This window comes from Anastrepha ludens, chromosome 5, assembly GCF_028408465.1.
Source record: "Anastrepha ludens isolate Willacy chromosome 5, idAnaLude1.1, whole genome shotgun sequence".
Lineage (NCBI taxonomy): Eukaryota > Metazoa > Arthropoda > Insecta > Diptera > Tephritidae > Anastrepha > Anastrepha ludens.
The window spans coordinates 93,168,585-93,182,586 of NC_071501.1; the positions used below are offsets into that span (position 1 = coordinate 93,168,585).

The following is a 14,002-nucleotide window of genomic DNA, read 5'->3' on the forward strand; positions in this document are numbered from 1 at the left end:
TTAATTTGATATTTGTAGAACAGCTGATTAATATGCCTTGCTACACAAATGCGAAAAATATTTGCATTATTTACATAATGGGAAATCGTAGCCTTGATACATTCACACATCTGGTTAGCAACTTTTATCAAATTCAATTGACTGTTTTCTGCTTTCGGTTTCTGATATTTTGAGGAACCGGGTATTTGTGCGCATTTGTATAAGTTTGAGATTTGCTGTTCATAGTCAGAAATGATAAAATGGAAAATTTATAAACAAAAAAGGTGAAAAGTATATTTATGCTAATTTTTTTGGACAACAAAAAATATGTATAAACAAACTCCTCTGATATGTCTTCTTTAACTTAATTTTTTTGCTTTTTTTTCTTTAGTAGAGAATTTTCGCCTGCGCCTTTGATTTCGATTGATGGCTGATGATGGCTAAACACAACTACTACCTACTACAAAACCACTATATGGACTTTTCTAAGCATTTGATAGGCGCTTGCACAAAATTTTACTTGACCATTACACTTGACCTCTGGCGTGGCGTACCACAGGGCAGTATTTCGGTCCATTATTTTCCATTTTGCTTAGGCTGAACTTCAAGCTCAACTTGATAAGCTATACTTTTCATTTTCAAAATGGCATTAAAACACTAAAACAATTGAAAAGTTTGCAGATATTGAGTTAAGGGGAAAATAATATTCGTAAATCCGTATAAAATCTGATTTTTATAATGCGGCTGCTGTAGCCGATGGGATGTGTGTATGACTACCATTCGAAGCTCGCTGTGGGCACGAAAATGGAAAGGGTAGGAGGTAGGGATTGAAAAGATCTCTTGGAAGGCAATGGCAAACGGCCTGGTGTATTCTGCCATAAGCAACTCCTCATAAAAAATCATTTGCAGTTCGGAGGCGGCACAATACTGTAAGTCCCTATACTTATGGACACCATCAAGTGCATACCACAAATAAGAAGAGGAGCTCGGCCAAACACCCATAGAAAAAAGGGCTGTGAGCGCCAGTTATATAACCGTACTTGCGGTATTTGAGTTCATGTATATATGTGGCTATAACTTCCAGAAACCATTATTTTTCTTTTTGCTCTTTTTCTGATAAGACTTGGTGCACTACAACTTAACTCACGAAATTTAGATACATGAAGTTATCGTCGCTGTACCACCGCTATTTGCTTAAGAGTGCCTGTTCATTCGTTCATAAGGCTTGCCATGAATTGAAAGCATCAGACGGCGGTGCAGATTATTTTTCAAAAAGCAAAAAACTCTAGGAACGTTCTGACACTGTCGAATTTGAATTTTATTCAACAATCAATGAAGATCACCGATATAAGTCCTACTTCATGCACAGAAGACATTTTATGTCAAAGCTAGCATGAGAAAAGCGAGTTATCTGATTAAAACGCCTTCTGAAAAAAATGCTGAGGTTTTGTGGTTTTTTGCTGCCGAAAAAAAATTTGTCCAAGACCAGAAGACCAACCGCAGAATTGACAGATGGCTATGTTCCAATCCGATAGAGGTTTCCGTTGCCATGCACCTAAAGTTTCCAGTCACTGCTATGATTTTAGGTGTTGTGAGTAACAAAGGACATTCCATGCCACCCCATTTCTTTACTCAAGGACTTTCTTTTTATGCTGACTGTATATGCAAAAAAGTACGTGAACTACTCACTGCTGTAAATTTTACCCCTCTTCATCATTTTTTTAGATCTGCATAAATTCGGTGCGCACCAACTACTGAGGAAATAACACGTGACCGCCGGCGACCGAATTTGTTGTTCTCGGCATCTGGCGGCTCTGTAACTCCAAGATTGTTTCATCCGACGGCGCTGTTGTAACCGTAATTGCATTAGATGTAAACTATTTCTCTCTTTTTTGCTCAGAAAACCGTTACCAGCATTCTCAGAAAACTGCCCGATGAGACAATTGCGTATGTACCGCCAATGGTACAAGCCATCCAATGAGACAGGCCTCAATGTACCACTAGTGGTACATGTCGGCGGGAACGTGTTAATGCATGAAGATCGAAGAGTTGAATCCGCATTGCTAAAATACACCTAACGCTATATTTCCAGATGTTAGAAATAAACAAACTACAAACCATCAAATACATATTGGGTATCGGAATAAGTTTCTGTCCTTTCTTAGCCAAAGTTACGAATTATTTAAACAATTAAATAATACATGATATTTTGTGAAGCATGTGTAATGTTGTAGCTTCCAACTTTACTCCCTCTTTCAGGCAGCATACGGATTCCTCTGACAAAAATTCGATTTTTTTTTACTGGATCCATTCATTGAGCCAGTTTGCGATGCTCTCGTAAGAAGTGAACGGCTCTCCAATAAGCGATGGTAATCCGAAGGTGCAATGTCTGGGGAACACGGCAGGTGGGGCAAGGTTTCCCAATTCGGTTTTTCTAAATATTTCTGGACCAATATAGCAACGAGTGGCCTGGCGTTGTCATGCAGCAAAACCAGTTTGTCATGTTTACCGTCCGATTCCGGCCGTCCTTCTTTGAGAGCTCGATTCAAACGCATCAGCAGCAGTCGGTAACCATCGCCAGGTATGATTTCAGATGGTTTTTAAGGAATTCATAATAGATGACACTCTTCTGATCCCACCAAATGCACAACATAAACTTTGAAGCATGAATATTGTATTTTATTTCGCTGTCGATGGACCTGGTTTACTTGGCAGGCTCCAACATTTTTGACGCTTTGGGTTATCATAATAGGTCCATTTTTCATCACTAGTGACGATGCGATGCAGAGAACTTTTTCTTTTCTTCTCTTCTCTCGATATCCCTCTTCTTTAATCGATGTGACACCCAGTTAGTTATCTGCTTTCTGGACCATTCCCATCGCGTGCAAACATTTACCGACGGTTGATCTGTCAACATCCAACTCTTTAGACATTTCATCAAGGGTTCGACATGCGTCTTCATCCAATAATTGTGGTAGTTAAGTATCTTCACTCCTTCGATCTTTATCACGTCGAAATCGCCACTCTGGAAGCATGGAAACCATTTTTTACAAGTTCTATTTGATGGAGCGTGATTACGATAAATATTGATCAATATACGACACGTTTTAGCTTCACTTTTCTTTAAAAGGTCGTAATGAAGTCTGACTTCTCGCAAATGCTGTTTTTTCAGGACGAAGGTAGCCATATTTGACGTCAGATAAAAGGGATCTTTGCGCTTCAAACGAATGTTAACTACTGCGATAGAGATCTTACATATACACCTCAAATCACGAGTATATTATTAGAGCGAACACAGAAATCCTTTTTTACAAGGGCGGACACTTATTCCAATATCCAATATTTTGTGGGGTGACTCACACCCTAGAGTCCCTTCCGAAGGTTAAACAAAATTTGACAATCAGAGACATAATAAATACAAAAAAAAGAAGTAAATCCGCAACTCTGCAGCTTTTATCTAATATATTTAATGTGTCTTAACTTAAGGGAAGCCGGTGGTCAAGAAATTTCAAAAAATCGAGTTTTTGTTTTTTTGATATTTCGAAAGTATAGTATCTTAAGAATATACTGTGAAATTTTCATGCGAAAATTATCAATATTATAGCTTCTACAGCCCATTAACTAGGTAGAGAGCGGTCCGCGCGCTCCTGTACCTCAAACTTTAACTCGAAACGACTTTTTTCGGCCTGATGTCAAAAAAAAAAAACTATTCAAACGAATCGTCTGAAATTTTAATACGAGTATGTTGTTCACAGCATCAATGGTTGTCGCTCGTATTAGAACCATATTATTATTTCAATTATTTCGTATTTTTTTTATTAAAAAACTGAAAAAACCCGATTTTTAGAGTGTCAAATTAAAGCCGCGCCATTTTGTCAAATTTTTTCTTGTACGAGACATAACTACAGTCATTTTTTTTTGTTTCCTTGTTCACTCCTCTCGGGAGCATAGGACCTCGACAAGACTCTTCTATCGTACACGGTTCTGTACTGCTGTTTTTGCACCGTCCGATGAGATGTCGGCATCTGCTAGTTCGCGCAGCATCGACCTTCGTTTTTTGGTCGACCTCTGCTCCCTTACGGGTTCCAGTCCAGTGCCATTCGCGTGATGCTATCTGGAGGTTTTCTAAGCAAGTGACCTAACCATCACCACTTTCTGCGTTTGATTTGCCCATCCTTAACTACAGTCATACTGATTAATAATTTTTTTGGTTTTTGTGTTTCAGATAAATAAGGAAGAGCCAAAATGGACAACACAATTTTTTTGGTTTTTGTGTTTCAGATAACTAAGGAAGAGCCAAAATGGACAACACCGTCCAGGTCAAATTTCGGGAGGGTCACTGTCAGCGCCATTTTTAAAATAATTTTTTTTTATTTTTGTATATCAAAGAAGTTAAATAAAAAGCCTAAAAAATTTAAATATCGTTTTTAATTTTTTTATTGTAAAAAAAAAATTCCTGAAAATACCCTAAATTTTCGAGCTCTCGACCACCGGGACCCCTTAATCTAATATTTAAAGTTTGCATGCAATTTGTGTAATCTTGTATTCAGTTCAATGCCATACTTTTCACGAATTTGTGTTCACAAATACGAAAATTCAGTCCAGATAAATGCACCAGGGTATTCAGTAAAAATATACTCCCAATGCATGGCGGTGTTAATTCCCCCGCAAAAGCCTCTATTATATTGCATTACAACAAAGAAAGTGTGCCATTAGCAATTGAAACTGTCTTTCCTTTTCGGCCTTGAAGCGACAACATGAGTTTCATATTCTTAAAATTTGTGGGTGTAATTTTAAAAACCATAAGTTGCACGTAGTACGTAAACAATTATCTTGCCATGATGCATCATTTTTTTTCAATGAGTAAACAACAAATGCAACTTCGGCTACTTTTAATCGATTTTAATTATTACTTCGGAAACAAAACAAGTGCATGCGATTAGTAGTATTTTTTATAGTGCTGGGTAATATATTTATACTACAGGTGCAAGTTCTCTTAGCCTAGACCAGGCGTCGGCAACCTGCGGCTCATGAGTCACATGCGGTTTTGCGGTTGATGTGAAGCAGCGGCTCTTTAGTTCCATACGCAAATTTTATTTATTTTATCAAAAAAAAAACAAAATTTAAAATCTTTCTGAATCGATTGACAAGGATTAAGCACCGATTCTATCTCTCAGCCACTTGTATTCGCTGACTCAGAAAAATCGGCACTGCAGTTGCTACAAAACAATATGTTAGTTTGATATTGCACGAGCATTTGACTATGAGAAACTCTGTTCAAAGTGGGTGCCGAGCAATGTTTGGCCATGTTTAAACGTAATAATCCCAAATTTTTGCGTCGATACGTCGTCACTACACTCCGGAATCAAAACGATCGTCATCTAAGTGGACAGCAACGGGTGCACTTCGTCCAAAACGTCCAAAGGCACAACAATCGGCTGGAAAGTTTATGGCCTCGGTATTTTGGAATGTGCGTGGTGTAATATTCATCGACTATCTTGAGAAGGGCGATACCATCAGCAGTGAACATTATAAAGCGTTATTGGAGCGTTTGAAGGCCGAAAGGCTGTTTCCTCAAGACAACGCACCGTGTCACAAGTCAACCAAAACAATAGCAAAACTACATAAATTGAACTTTGAATTGCTCCCACATCCCCATATTCGCCAGATTCGGCTCCCAGCGACTACTGGCTGTTAGCTGACTTAAAAAAATACTCGTTGGCGAAGAGGTTGTCGCTGAAATGGAGGTCTATTTTGAGGCAAAAGATAAATTGTTTTGAAAAACTTCTACAGCGTTATTCTTGATGGAAATTACGTTGATGAATAAAGCTAATTTTGAACAAAAAAAGTATTTTCTTTGTTAGACCCGGGACTTTTCAGCCCACGCCTTCAATGTTTTATTCTTTTAATTTTTTTAATTTAAATAATAAGTAATTATCTAATAATGCCATATATGAATTATATAATTTTTTGTGAAAAACACTACTTATACTATATAAGTAAATGAATAAATAGATTAGTTTTTTTTGGTGGAAAAACTTTATTTATGCGAGTACTACTTATTGTTGGCAAGAATGTTGTGGTTCTTTAAAAATTTTGAAATTTTGTAAATTTTAATTTTTACTCTTCCGACTTAAAAGTTTGCCGACCGCTGGCCTAGACCATATTTATGTAGGTATTTTAAATATATTTCTTCTTTTATAAATTTTTCTCATTTTTTCTGGTCTCCGAATAAAAGGAGAGAATTTTTAGTTTATTAACTAATTCTTCATTGAACTTGGCGTCAATAGTGTACAATTCCTTTTCCGATTCGGACTACTAATCTACATAAACGTGACATCTCAAGCGTCCGCCGTTCATATAGTCAAGATTTCCAGCTGGGTAATTGAAGTGGGTAATTGTAGATTTTCTATTATGTAAATGAAATTCTTCAAAAGTTTACAACAAACTTTACAACCAAAACAAATGCTCTAATGACTTAATTATGTCTATTGATATGCATGCCACACATGCATATATAAATAAACATAATTCAGCACACATACATGCACGCATTCTCTTCTGAAATCCTGTGCAATTGCGTGTGTATAAAAATTGTGTACGCCTTATCTCTGCCAACCATTGGAATTTCTAACGTTTTATAGGAAACACCGAAATGTTGTATCGCCCGCGACTATCGAATGGCAAGTACATTTCACTCTCTTGGCCGATAACTGCCTATCGCTTGTTGAACAATATTTGTTGGCCACTTCGTGATGACGCAAGTCTGCTGGAATGGCTATTCGACCGCTTCTGTTGGGTGCTGTGCTTCATCATATTCATACAACACAACGATGCTGAGCTGCGTTACATGATTGTTAATAAAAATAATTTGGATCTAATGCTAATATGTGGGCCGACTTATCTGATTTTGATTGAGATACATATTCGTGCGTTTCAGCTGGGCTTAAATAAGGAAGGATTCAAGCGTTTCCTACAAAGATTTTATGCCGAAATCTACATAGACAAGTGGGTAAAAATCTACATGTGTCATAAGTATTGTATTATATAATGTATGTATGAAGAATGTATAGAACAGTGCGTTTCATAAGTATAGCACAGAGCACTCAGTGGCCAGTTTTGGGAATTTATTTGTGTCTTATTTCATTTTAATAACTTTTGTTCGGAAATATTTTATTTTTGTGGGCTAAAGATCGCGTTGATTATTAAAATGTTTTTTTTTCTGCGGTTTTGTGCATTTTCTTTCTTATAACAAAAGCTCAAAATTTCTTTATATTAAGGAAACACTGGCAGCAAGAAAAAAATAATTGTCAAAAGTTAATGCGATTTTTGAGCCACTTGAAATTTGCACTTTATTATGCAAAATTACATGGACTGCATTATCGAATTTCTTTTTTGAAAATTCTGAGATTTTAATGAAAATTTGTTGAATTTTTTTAGTTTGCAGAATGTTTGAAACTTTGATTTATTTGGTTTTAATAGTAGAATAAACTATCATCATCATACGCTTCACAGTTTTTGGCAGACCATAGTTTCCGCAGCTACATTCCTCTCTTTAACTCATGGGCTGAAAAGTTCCGGGCCTAACAAAAGAAACATGTTTTTTTTGTTCTAAATTAGCTTTACTCATCAACGTAATTCCCATCAAGGATAACGCAATAGATCCAGCGTCACTTTAACATTTCAATACCACTTTTGTATCATAGAACGATTTATCTTTTGCTTCAAAATATACCTCCGTTTCAGCGATAAGCTCTTCGCCACCGAGAATTTTTTTAGGTCAGCGAACACTCAGTAGTCGCTGAGAGCCGAATCTGGCGAATATGGTGAATGTGGAAGCAATTTGGGGATCAATTCATGTAGTTTTGATTTTCTTGTGAAACGGTGCGTTGTCTTAATGAAACAGAATCTTCTTCTCTGCCATATGGGGACATTTCTTAGCAATTTCGGTCTTCAAACGCTCCAATAACGGTTTATAATATTCACTGCTGATGGTATTGCCCTTCTCAAGATATATACATATATATATATAATTGGCGCATACACCCTTTTTGTGTGTTTGGCCGAGCTCTTCCTCCTATTTGTGGTGTGCGTCTTGATGTTATTCCACAAATGGAGGGACCTACAGTTTCAAGCCGACTCCGAACGGCAAATATTTTTATGAGGTTTTATTTTCATAGCAGAAATACTCTCGGAGGTTTGCCATTGCCTGCCGAGGGGCAACCGCTATTAGAAAAAATTATTTCACCTACGTTTTCTCTGTGAATTCCGAATGGTAGTCACGCACCAACCCATTCGGCTACGACGGCCGCCGACTCAAGATAGTCGATGAATATTACACCACGCACATTCCAAAATACCGAGGACATAACCTTTCCATCCGATTGTTGTGCATTTGGACGCTTTGGACGAGGTTCACCAGTTGCTGTCCACTCAGATGACGATCGTTTTGATTCCGGAGTGAAGTGATGGATCCCTGTTTCATCTATTGTTCCATAGCGACGCAAAAATTCCGGCCGAAATGTTTAAATATGGCCAACACTGCTTGGCACGTTCTTGTTTTTGAGCAAACGCGGCACCCACTTTGAACAGAGCTTTCTCATAGTCAAATGCTTATGCAATATACAGCCAACACATTTTTTTGATATCTTTCCGATATGAGTTAACTCACACAACTTCACTTTTCCATCATTCAAAGCGATTTTGTGGATTTTCCTGATATTTGATATACAGCCACTGCGTTGTGCATCATTGGTGTCTCTACGACTACGTTTGAAGTCAGTAAACCATCGTTTTATTGTTGTTTCTAATGGAGCGAAGTTCCCAAAATACTGTGCAATGGCTTCCTTTGCTTCAACGGTACTTTTTCCCATCAAGAAGCAGTATAAAACTGAAAAACGAAATTCTTTTTGATCAACTCTCTAGAAAATAACAAAAGTAGCGTCGGTCTTAACACAATAACTCACGAACTAATGAATAGAATATCATGAAATTTTAACAGCTGCCTTTTTAAGTTTAGTACTAACTGAAAAAGAGGTTAATGCAATAAAGCTAGTGCCATCTTTGAGTGTCATCAAGGTCTTTTGTGCCCTCTACTCATCACAGTACCTCAACCAGACCCAGCTCCCTTATTAAACTCAGGATAGAGCTGGGTTGGATTGAGCCTATGTAAACCTCCCCTGGCTGCAATTGGCCAAGATGTCTCATCCTTCTCCGTGTTATAGCGCTGCATTCCAGAAGAAGGTACATTGGAGTCTCGTGAGATTGGTCACAGAAGCGACAAGAGTCCGTAGACCAAATCTCGATCATGTGCAGATGACTTCTAAGTCTGCAGCGGCCTGCGAGAGTGCCCGTGAGCATCCTCAGTTTATCTTTGGGATTAGAACTCACATGACGATAGAGCCATGAGTGCCGCTTGACTGTCACTCAGAATGGCAATTCGCTCATTTTTGACATTTCGAAAGATACTTGGAAAACTTTCCTTTGGCACAGAGCGCTTTGTTCAGGGGTCGTAAATTCCAGCGCCTATGCCTTCTGGGGTCTTCGAGCCATCTGTGTACCAGTGCAGGGTACAATCCAGGAGTTTTTCAAATGCAGGTCGACTAAAGTTTAGCTTATTATTCAGTTCAATTTTGAACTTCTTTTCAAATTTGATCACCTTAGTGATATCGTCTCTAAGTAGCTGAGTAAGTGGAAGTGGGATTAAAATCAATAAATGTCTATGCTATAGTTATGAAACGCACTGTATATGCAATATGCACTGCTGTCATTGCCGCGCTGATACTCGTTTTGCCGTTCATGTTTTGTCTTTGACAGGCCTACTCATCCCAAACACTATGCGAAAATACAGCAACGTTTGCGTCCCATCTGGTTTTATTCCGCTTTATATTTTAGCACTTTGTTTTCCTATGTTATCATACCGTTAACAAATTTTTTTAATGATACCAAGGCGCCACTTTACAAAATGTATTATCCTTTCGACATCACACCCTATCCCATATATATCGTCGTTATACTTTCGAATATTTGGGTTGGCTACACTGTGATCTCAATGATTGCTGGTGAGGATAATATAATCTCCGAAGTGCTGCTACATTTAAATGGGCGTTTCGTGTTGTTACAACAAAAATTGCAAGAAGATACAGAGCGTTTGCTGCACGAGGCGGACGGTAAAAATATTGCCGACGAGCTTAGTCGCCATATTGTTGAGGCTACGCGCGAGAATGTGCGCTTGTATAAATTCTGTGAAGATTTGGAGCGTGAATTCTCATTTCGTATTTTCATCAGTTTATCCTTTAGTGCTGCGCTGTTATGTGTGTTGGGCTTCAAGGTGTTTACGGTGGGTGGTAAAAAAAAGTTCACGAACCGTGTAAAATACTCGTATTTCATTTTTCGTTTATTAAATTTAGAATCCAATGGACAGTTTTGGTTTCATATTTTGGATCTGTGCAAAAATATTGGAAATGTTATTGATTGGCCAGTTGGGTTCAACGTTGATTGCCACGGTAAGTTATACTGTGAATTGAGATTTTAACTAAATCGTTTAGGAATCCCGCATTCCATCAGACTAACCAAATAAGCTCAGCTTTTTACGAATCCAATTGGGAGCGGGTCATACAAAAGTCCACCGATTCGTATGCAAATGTGCGTCTCATGAAGTTGCTGCTTCTGGCAATTGGCACCAGCCAGAAACCATTTGTTTTGACTGGTTTCAAATATTTTAGTGTTTCTTTGACGGCTGTATTGAAGGTAAGTAATGTGAGTGGTTTAAGAAGTTATGTTCATTTACAAAAGCTTTAAATTTATTTCTTTGCAGATATTACAAGGAGCTGGTTCATATTTCACGTTTTTGACTTCAATGCGTTAAGAAATATTGTTATAAAAATATTATATTCACCCTACCGAATTTGTAAAAGTAATACTAAGCACATTCACACGTATTTTTAGAAGTAAAGAGCCTTTCAACAGTGACGCCTGGATGTTGAAATTTGAATAGGTCGAGCCAAGGAGCACCAAGAGATTTGGTGGCTCCTAAAACACTCAGGCTAAAAAGCTAATTGTACTTAGAGATGTGGAAAGAGGGCAGATAGTCAAGGAGGGCAGGACAAAACTATCAGAGAAAGACATAAGAAAGAATAGAGGCAGATATAAAGGTAGTTAGTCCTGTGAGAATTTTTCAGATTCTTTGGCAAATCTGTAAATATCCTCCAGTTTTAGAAAATGAATATTACTCATTCTCACAACATCGGAGCTCAAAACTCGTAGCCTTGCTCTAGCAAAGGTAGGTCACTCGCAGAGAAAGTGCTCAGAGCTATGCACCTCCTCCAAGCAAGATAGGCACATTGGATACTCAATGATTCCAATGGTGGCCCTGTGCTGACCCCATGGGTTGTGTCCTCTAATAATAATGACCATCAACCGAACGTCTTTCCTTCCATGTTTTAGTAGAAAGTTTGACAGTTTTCTGTTCGGACTTGGCACAAAACACTTTGTAGTTCTGCAACGTTCTAGATCGTACCATTACTCTTTATGTAAATTGCATACATAATCGCTGATCCAATTCATGATTCCACTTATTGGCTCTGGCCCTTGTGGGGGAACCGCTGATCCACGGTTGGCCAATTCATCGGCAATTTCGTTTCCTTGAACACCGGAGTGTTCTGGAACCCATATAAGAACACGCCTGTTCTGTCTTGCGACAGAATTAAGCTTCTTCTTACATTCTTGCACAATCTCTGAGGTGTTCTGGTGTTCTCCAGGGCCTTCAGTGCAGCCTGACTGTCACTGAAAACTCCAATCTGTTTCCTGCTCCATTCCCTCTCGATTATCCATTCAGCTACTTTCAGGATGGCAAAAATGTCCATTTGGAAAACAGTTGCCATTTCTCCCATAGCATAGTGATACTTATTACTATCGTTTGAGTACCATCCGGCTCCAGACATTATTGCATTCTTGGGCCCAACGGTAAAGAAAATATCCGTCAAACCTCCCTGAATGCAGTCTGGATTGCTGCATTGCTCACGCAATGGAAATCTGACATCAAATTTCCTTCCGAATGAAACTGTGGGTATCAGGCCATCTTTAGGTGCCAACAACAGTAGATACTGCTCAGATAGCAACTGAAAGATTTCTCTGTGTCCCAAAGTTCCGTCTTCATGCCAGAAACCATATTTATGGAGTCTACACATTGCTTTTATTGCTTCCTGTTGTATCTTAAGATCCAAGGGCAGCAAATCAAGCATATCATTTAGGGCATCGCCACAGGTTGTACTCATGGCACCTGTCATGCATAAACATACGCTTCTTTGCAGCCTGTATAGAGTCCGGAGTGTGGACTTAACCATGCTTCGTCACCACCAGACTACAGAGGCGTAAGTGATGATTGGTCTGATAAATGCTGTGTATATCCATAGGAGCACAGTAGGTTTCAGACCCCAGATTTACCAAAGGCTCTGCGGCATTGCTGAAAAATTCTTAATGCGCGATTCACCTTCAATGAAACGTGTGTCTCCCAAGTTAGCTTCTTATCCAAGATTACTCCTAAATATTTCACTTTATCGGAAAGATCAAGTGTCACACCTTTCAGTGTTGGAAAACTAAGCCCATTCAATTTCCGTTTTCTCATAAACAAGACTATGGTGGTTAGTATCGAATTGGGTTGGGCATTTTGCACTACCACTAAATTGTGCTACCACTAATTTTTTAGTGTTAATTAAAATAAGGGTTTAATTTTCGCTAGAACTTCAACTTTTCAGCGTTTAACTATCCGTTTATTCCATTAATTATTTAGTTCACTATGCCCAACCGCGGTAGTGAATCATTTCTAGACGGCACGATTTTTTATGTCATGACAGATGTAAAATTTTATATGATTATTATTTTATTAGTCGATCTTTAAGAACAACATATCGCAAAATTCGTGATTGTTTTTGGAGGAAATAAGCGTCCGAATGAGTCGACAATTCAAAGAACTGGAAAAAATTCAAGAAATTGGTTCTTCGACAGAGGATAGAAAAAGGACTGGCAGACCAAAAACTGGATGTTCTTTGGCGAATATTGCTGCTGTAGCCTAAAGTGTTGCTGAGCAACCTTCAACACAGATGGCTCGACGTTCTCGACAATTAGGCATTCATAAATCGACTGTTTGGTGGATTCTACCTGTAGACTTGCCCATGGCGGACATTTAAATGATGTAATTTTTCACACATAATTTCCAAGAGTCGTTTTTTAAATGTAGGGAAACCTGAAAGAACCTAAATTTTTACATGTTTTAAAGTAACATTTAGGCACGTCTTTGAAAGACTCTTTATTTCTATTATATGCAAGGTGGCGCAAAAGTAATCACCCTATCAGAAGATTTATAGTTTTAGCAAATGGCTTCGTACGTCAATCATATTTGACGCTTGTGGACTAAACAAACGGCAGTATACAAAGACAAACTACAAGTGCGTCACAAAAAGCTCATAAATTAAATAAATTTTCTGTACTGTTAAATGTAGAGATGTAAATATTAATGAACGCATTAAAGTACGTAAACGGGCCGACATTTTGAAGGTAAGGTTTACATGACACCATAACGAGTGCTTGCGAACACGATTACTTGCCTCAGTTAAGACTATAAAAGGATTTTTCAGGCTATACAAGTAAGTCATTGCAGCTACTTAGTAAGCTCGTGGGGCCCCTCAAAGTCGATTATCCAACGATTGGCCTCGAAATTCAAGACGACCCAATGCGAATCTTTGAAAGGTAGTACAGAAAATTTCCGTTCTAAAGCTATCTAACTGACGAATAAAGCGGAGTAGAGGCTTTGGAGTTGAAGATCACAAATTATTCTCATATATTTTTCAAAAGTCTCAAACGCGTAACTAATTCACGCACGGAAAGCGTTTTAATGACTCATAATACTAAATGCTATCTGCCGATCACCCCAAGTCTTTGAACTTTTAGGTGCTTGAGTTACCTACGCTTACGCTTGGAAAGTCAGTTGATAAGCCTAGGATCTATACGATAGCCAAGCGCTGAG

General features: G+C 38.3%; 1 protein-coding gene across 1 annotated transcript; it reads left to right on the plus strand.

Annotated features, from left to right (window-relative positions):
* Positions 1-6,254: 6,254 nt before the first annotated feature.
* On the plus strand, positions 6,255-11,020 carry LOC128865285 (odorant receptor 74a). Its single transcript, XM_054105455.1, has 6 exons — positions 6,255-6,369; positions 6,624-6,987; positions 9,796-10,318; positions 10,389-10,484; positions 10,546-10,728; positions 10,796-11,020. The coding sequence occupies exons 2-6, from the start codon at positions 6,635-6,637 to the stop codon at positions 10,844-10,846; spliced, it is 1,206 nt and encodes a 401-aa protein (XP_053961430.1). The 5' UTR covers positions 6,255-6,369; positions 6,624-6,634; the 3' UTR covers positions 10,847-11,020.
* The last annotated feature ends 2,982 nt before the right edge of the window (positions 11,021-14,002 follow it).

Bases quoted from the DNA above. Each gene is read 5' to 3' on its own strand.
- LOC128865285 (XM_054105455.1), top strand. From the start codon at position 6,635: ATGTTGTATCGCCCGCGACTATCGAATGGCAAGTACATTTCACTCTCT. The intron at 6,988-9,795 runs GTGGGTAAAAAT...TGTCTTTGACAG, and splicing joins GCCGAAATCTACATAGACAA to GCCTACTCATCCCAAACACT. The intron at 10,319-10,388 runs GTGGGTGGTAAA...TATTAAATTTAG, and splicing joins TGGGCTTCAAGGTGTTTACG to AATCCAATGGACAGTTTTGG.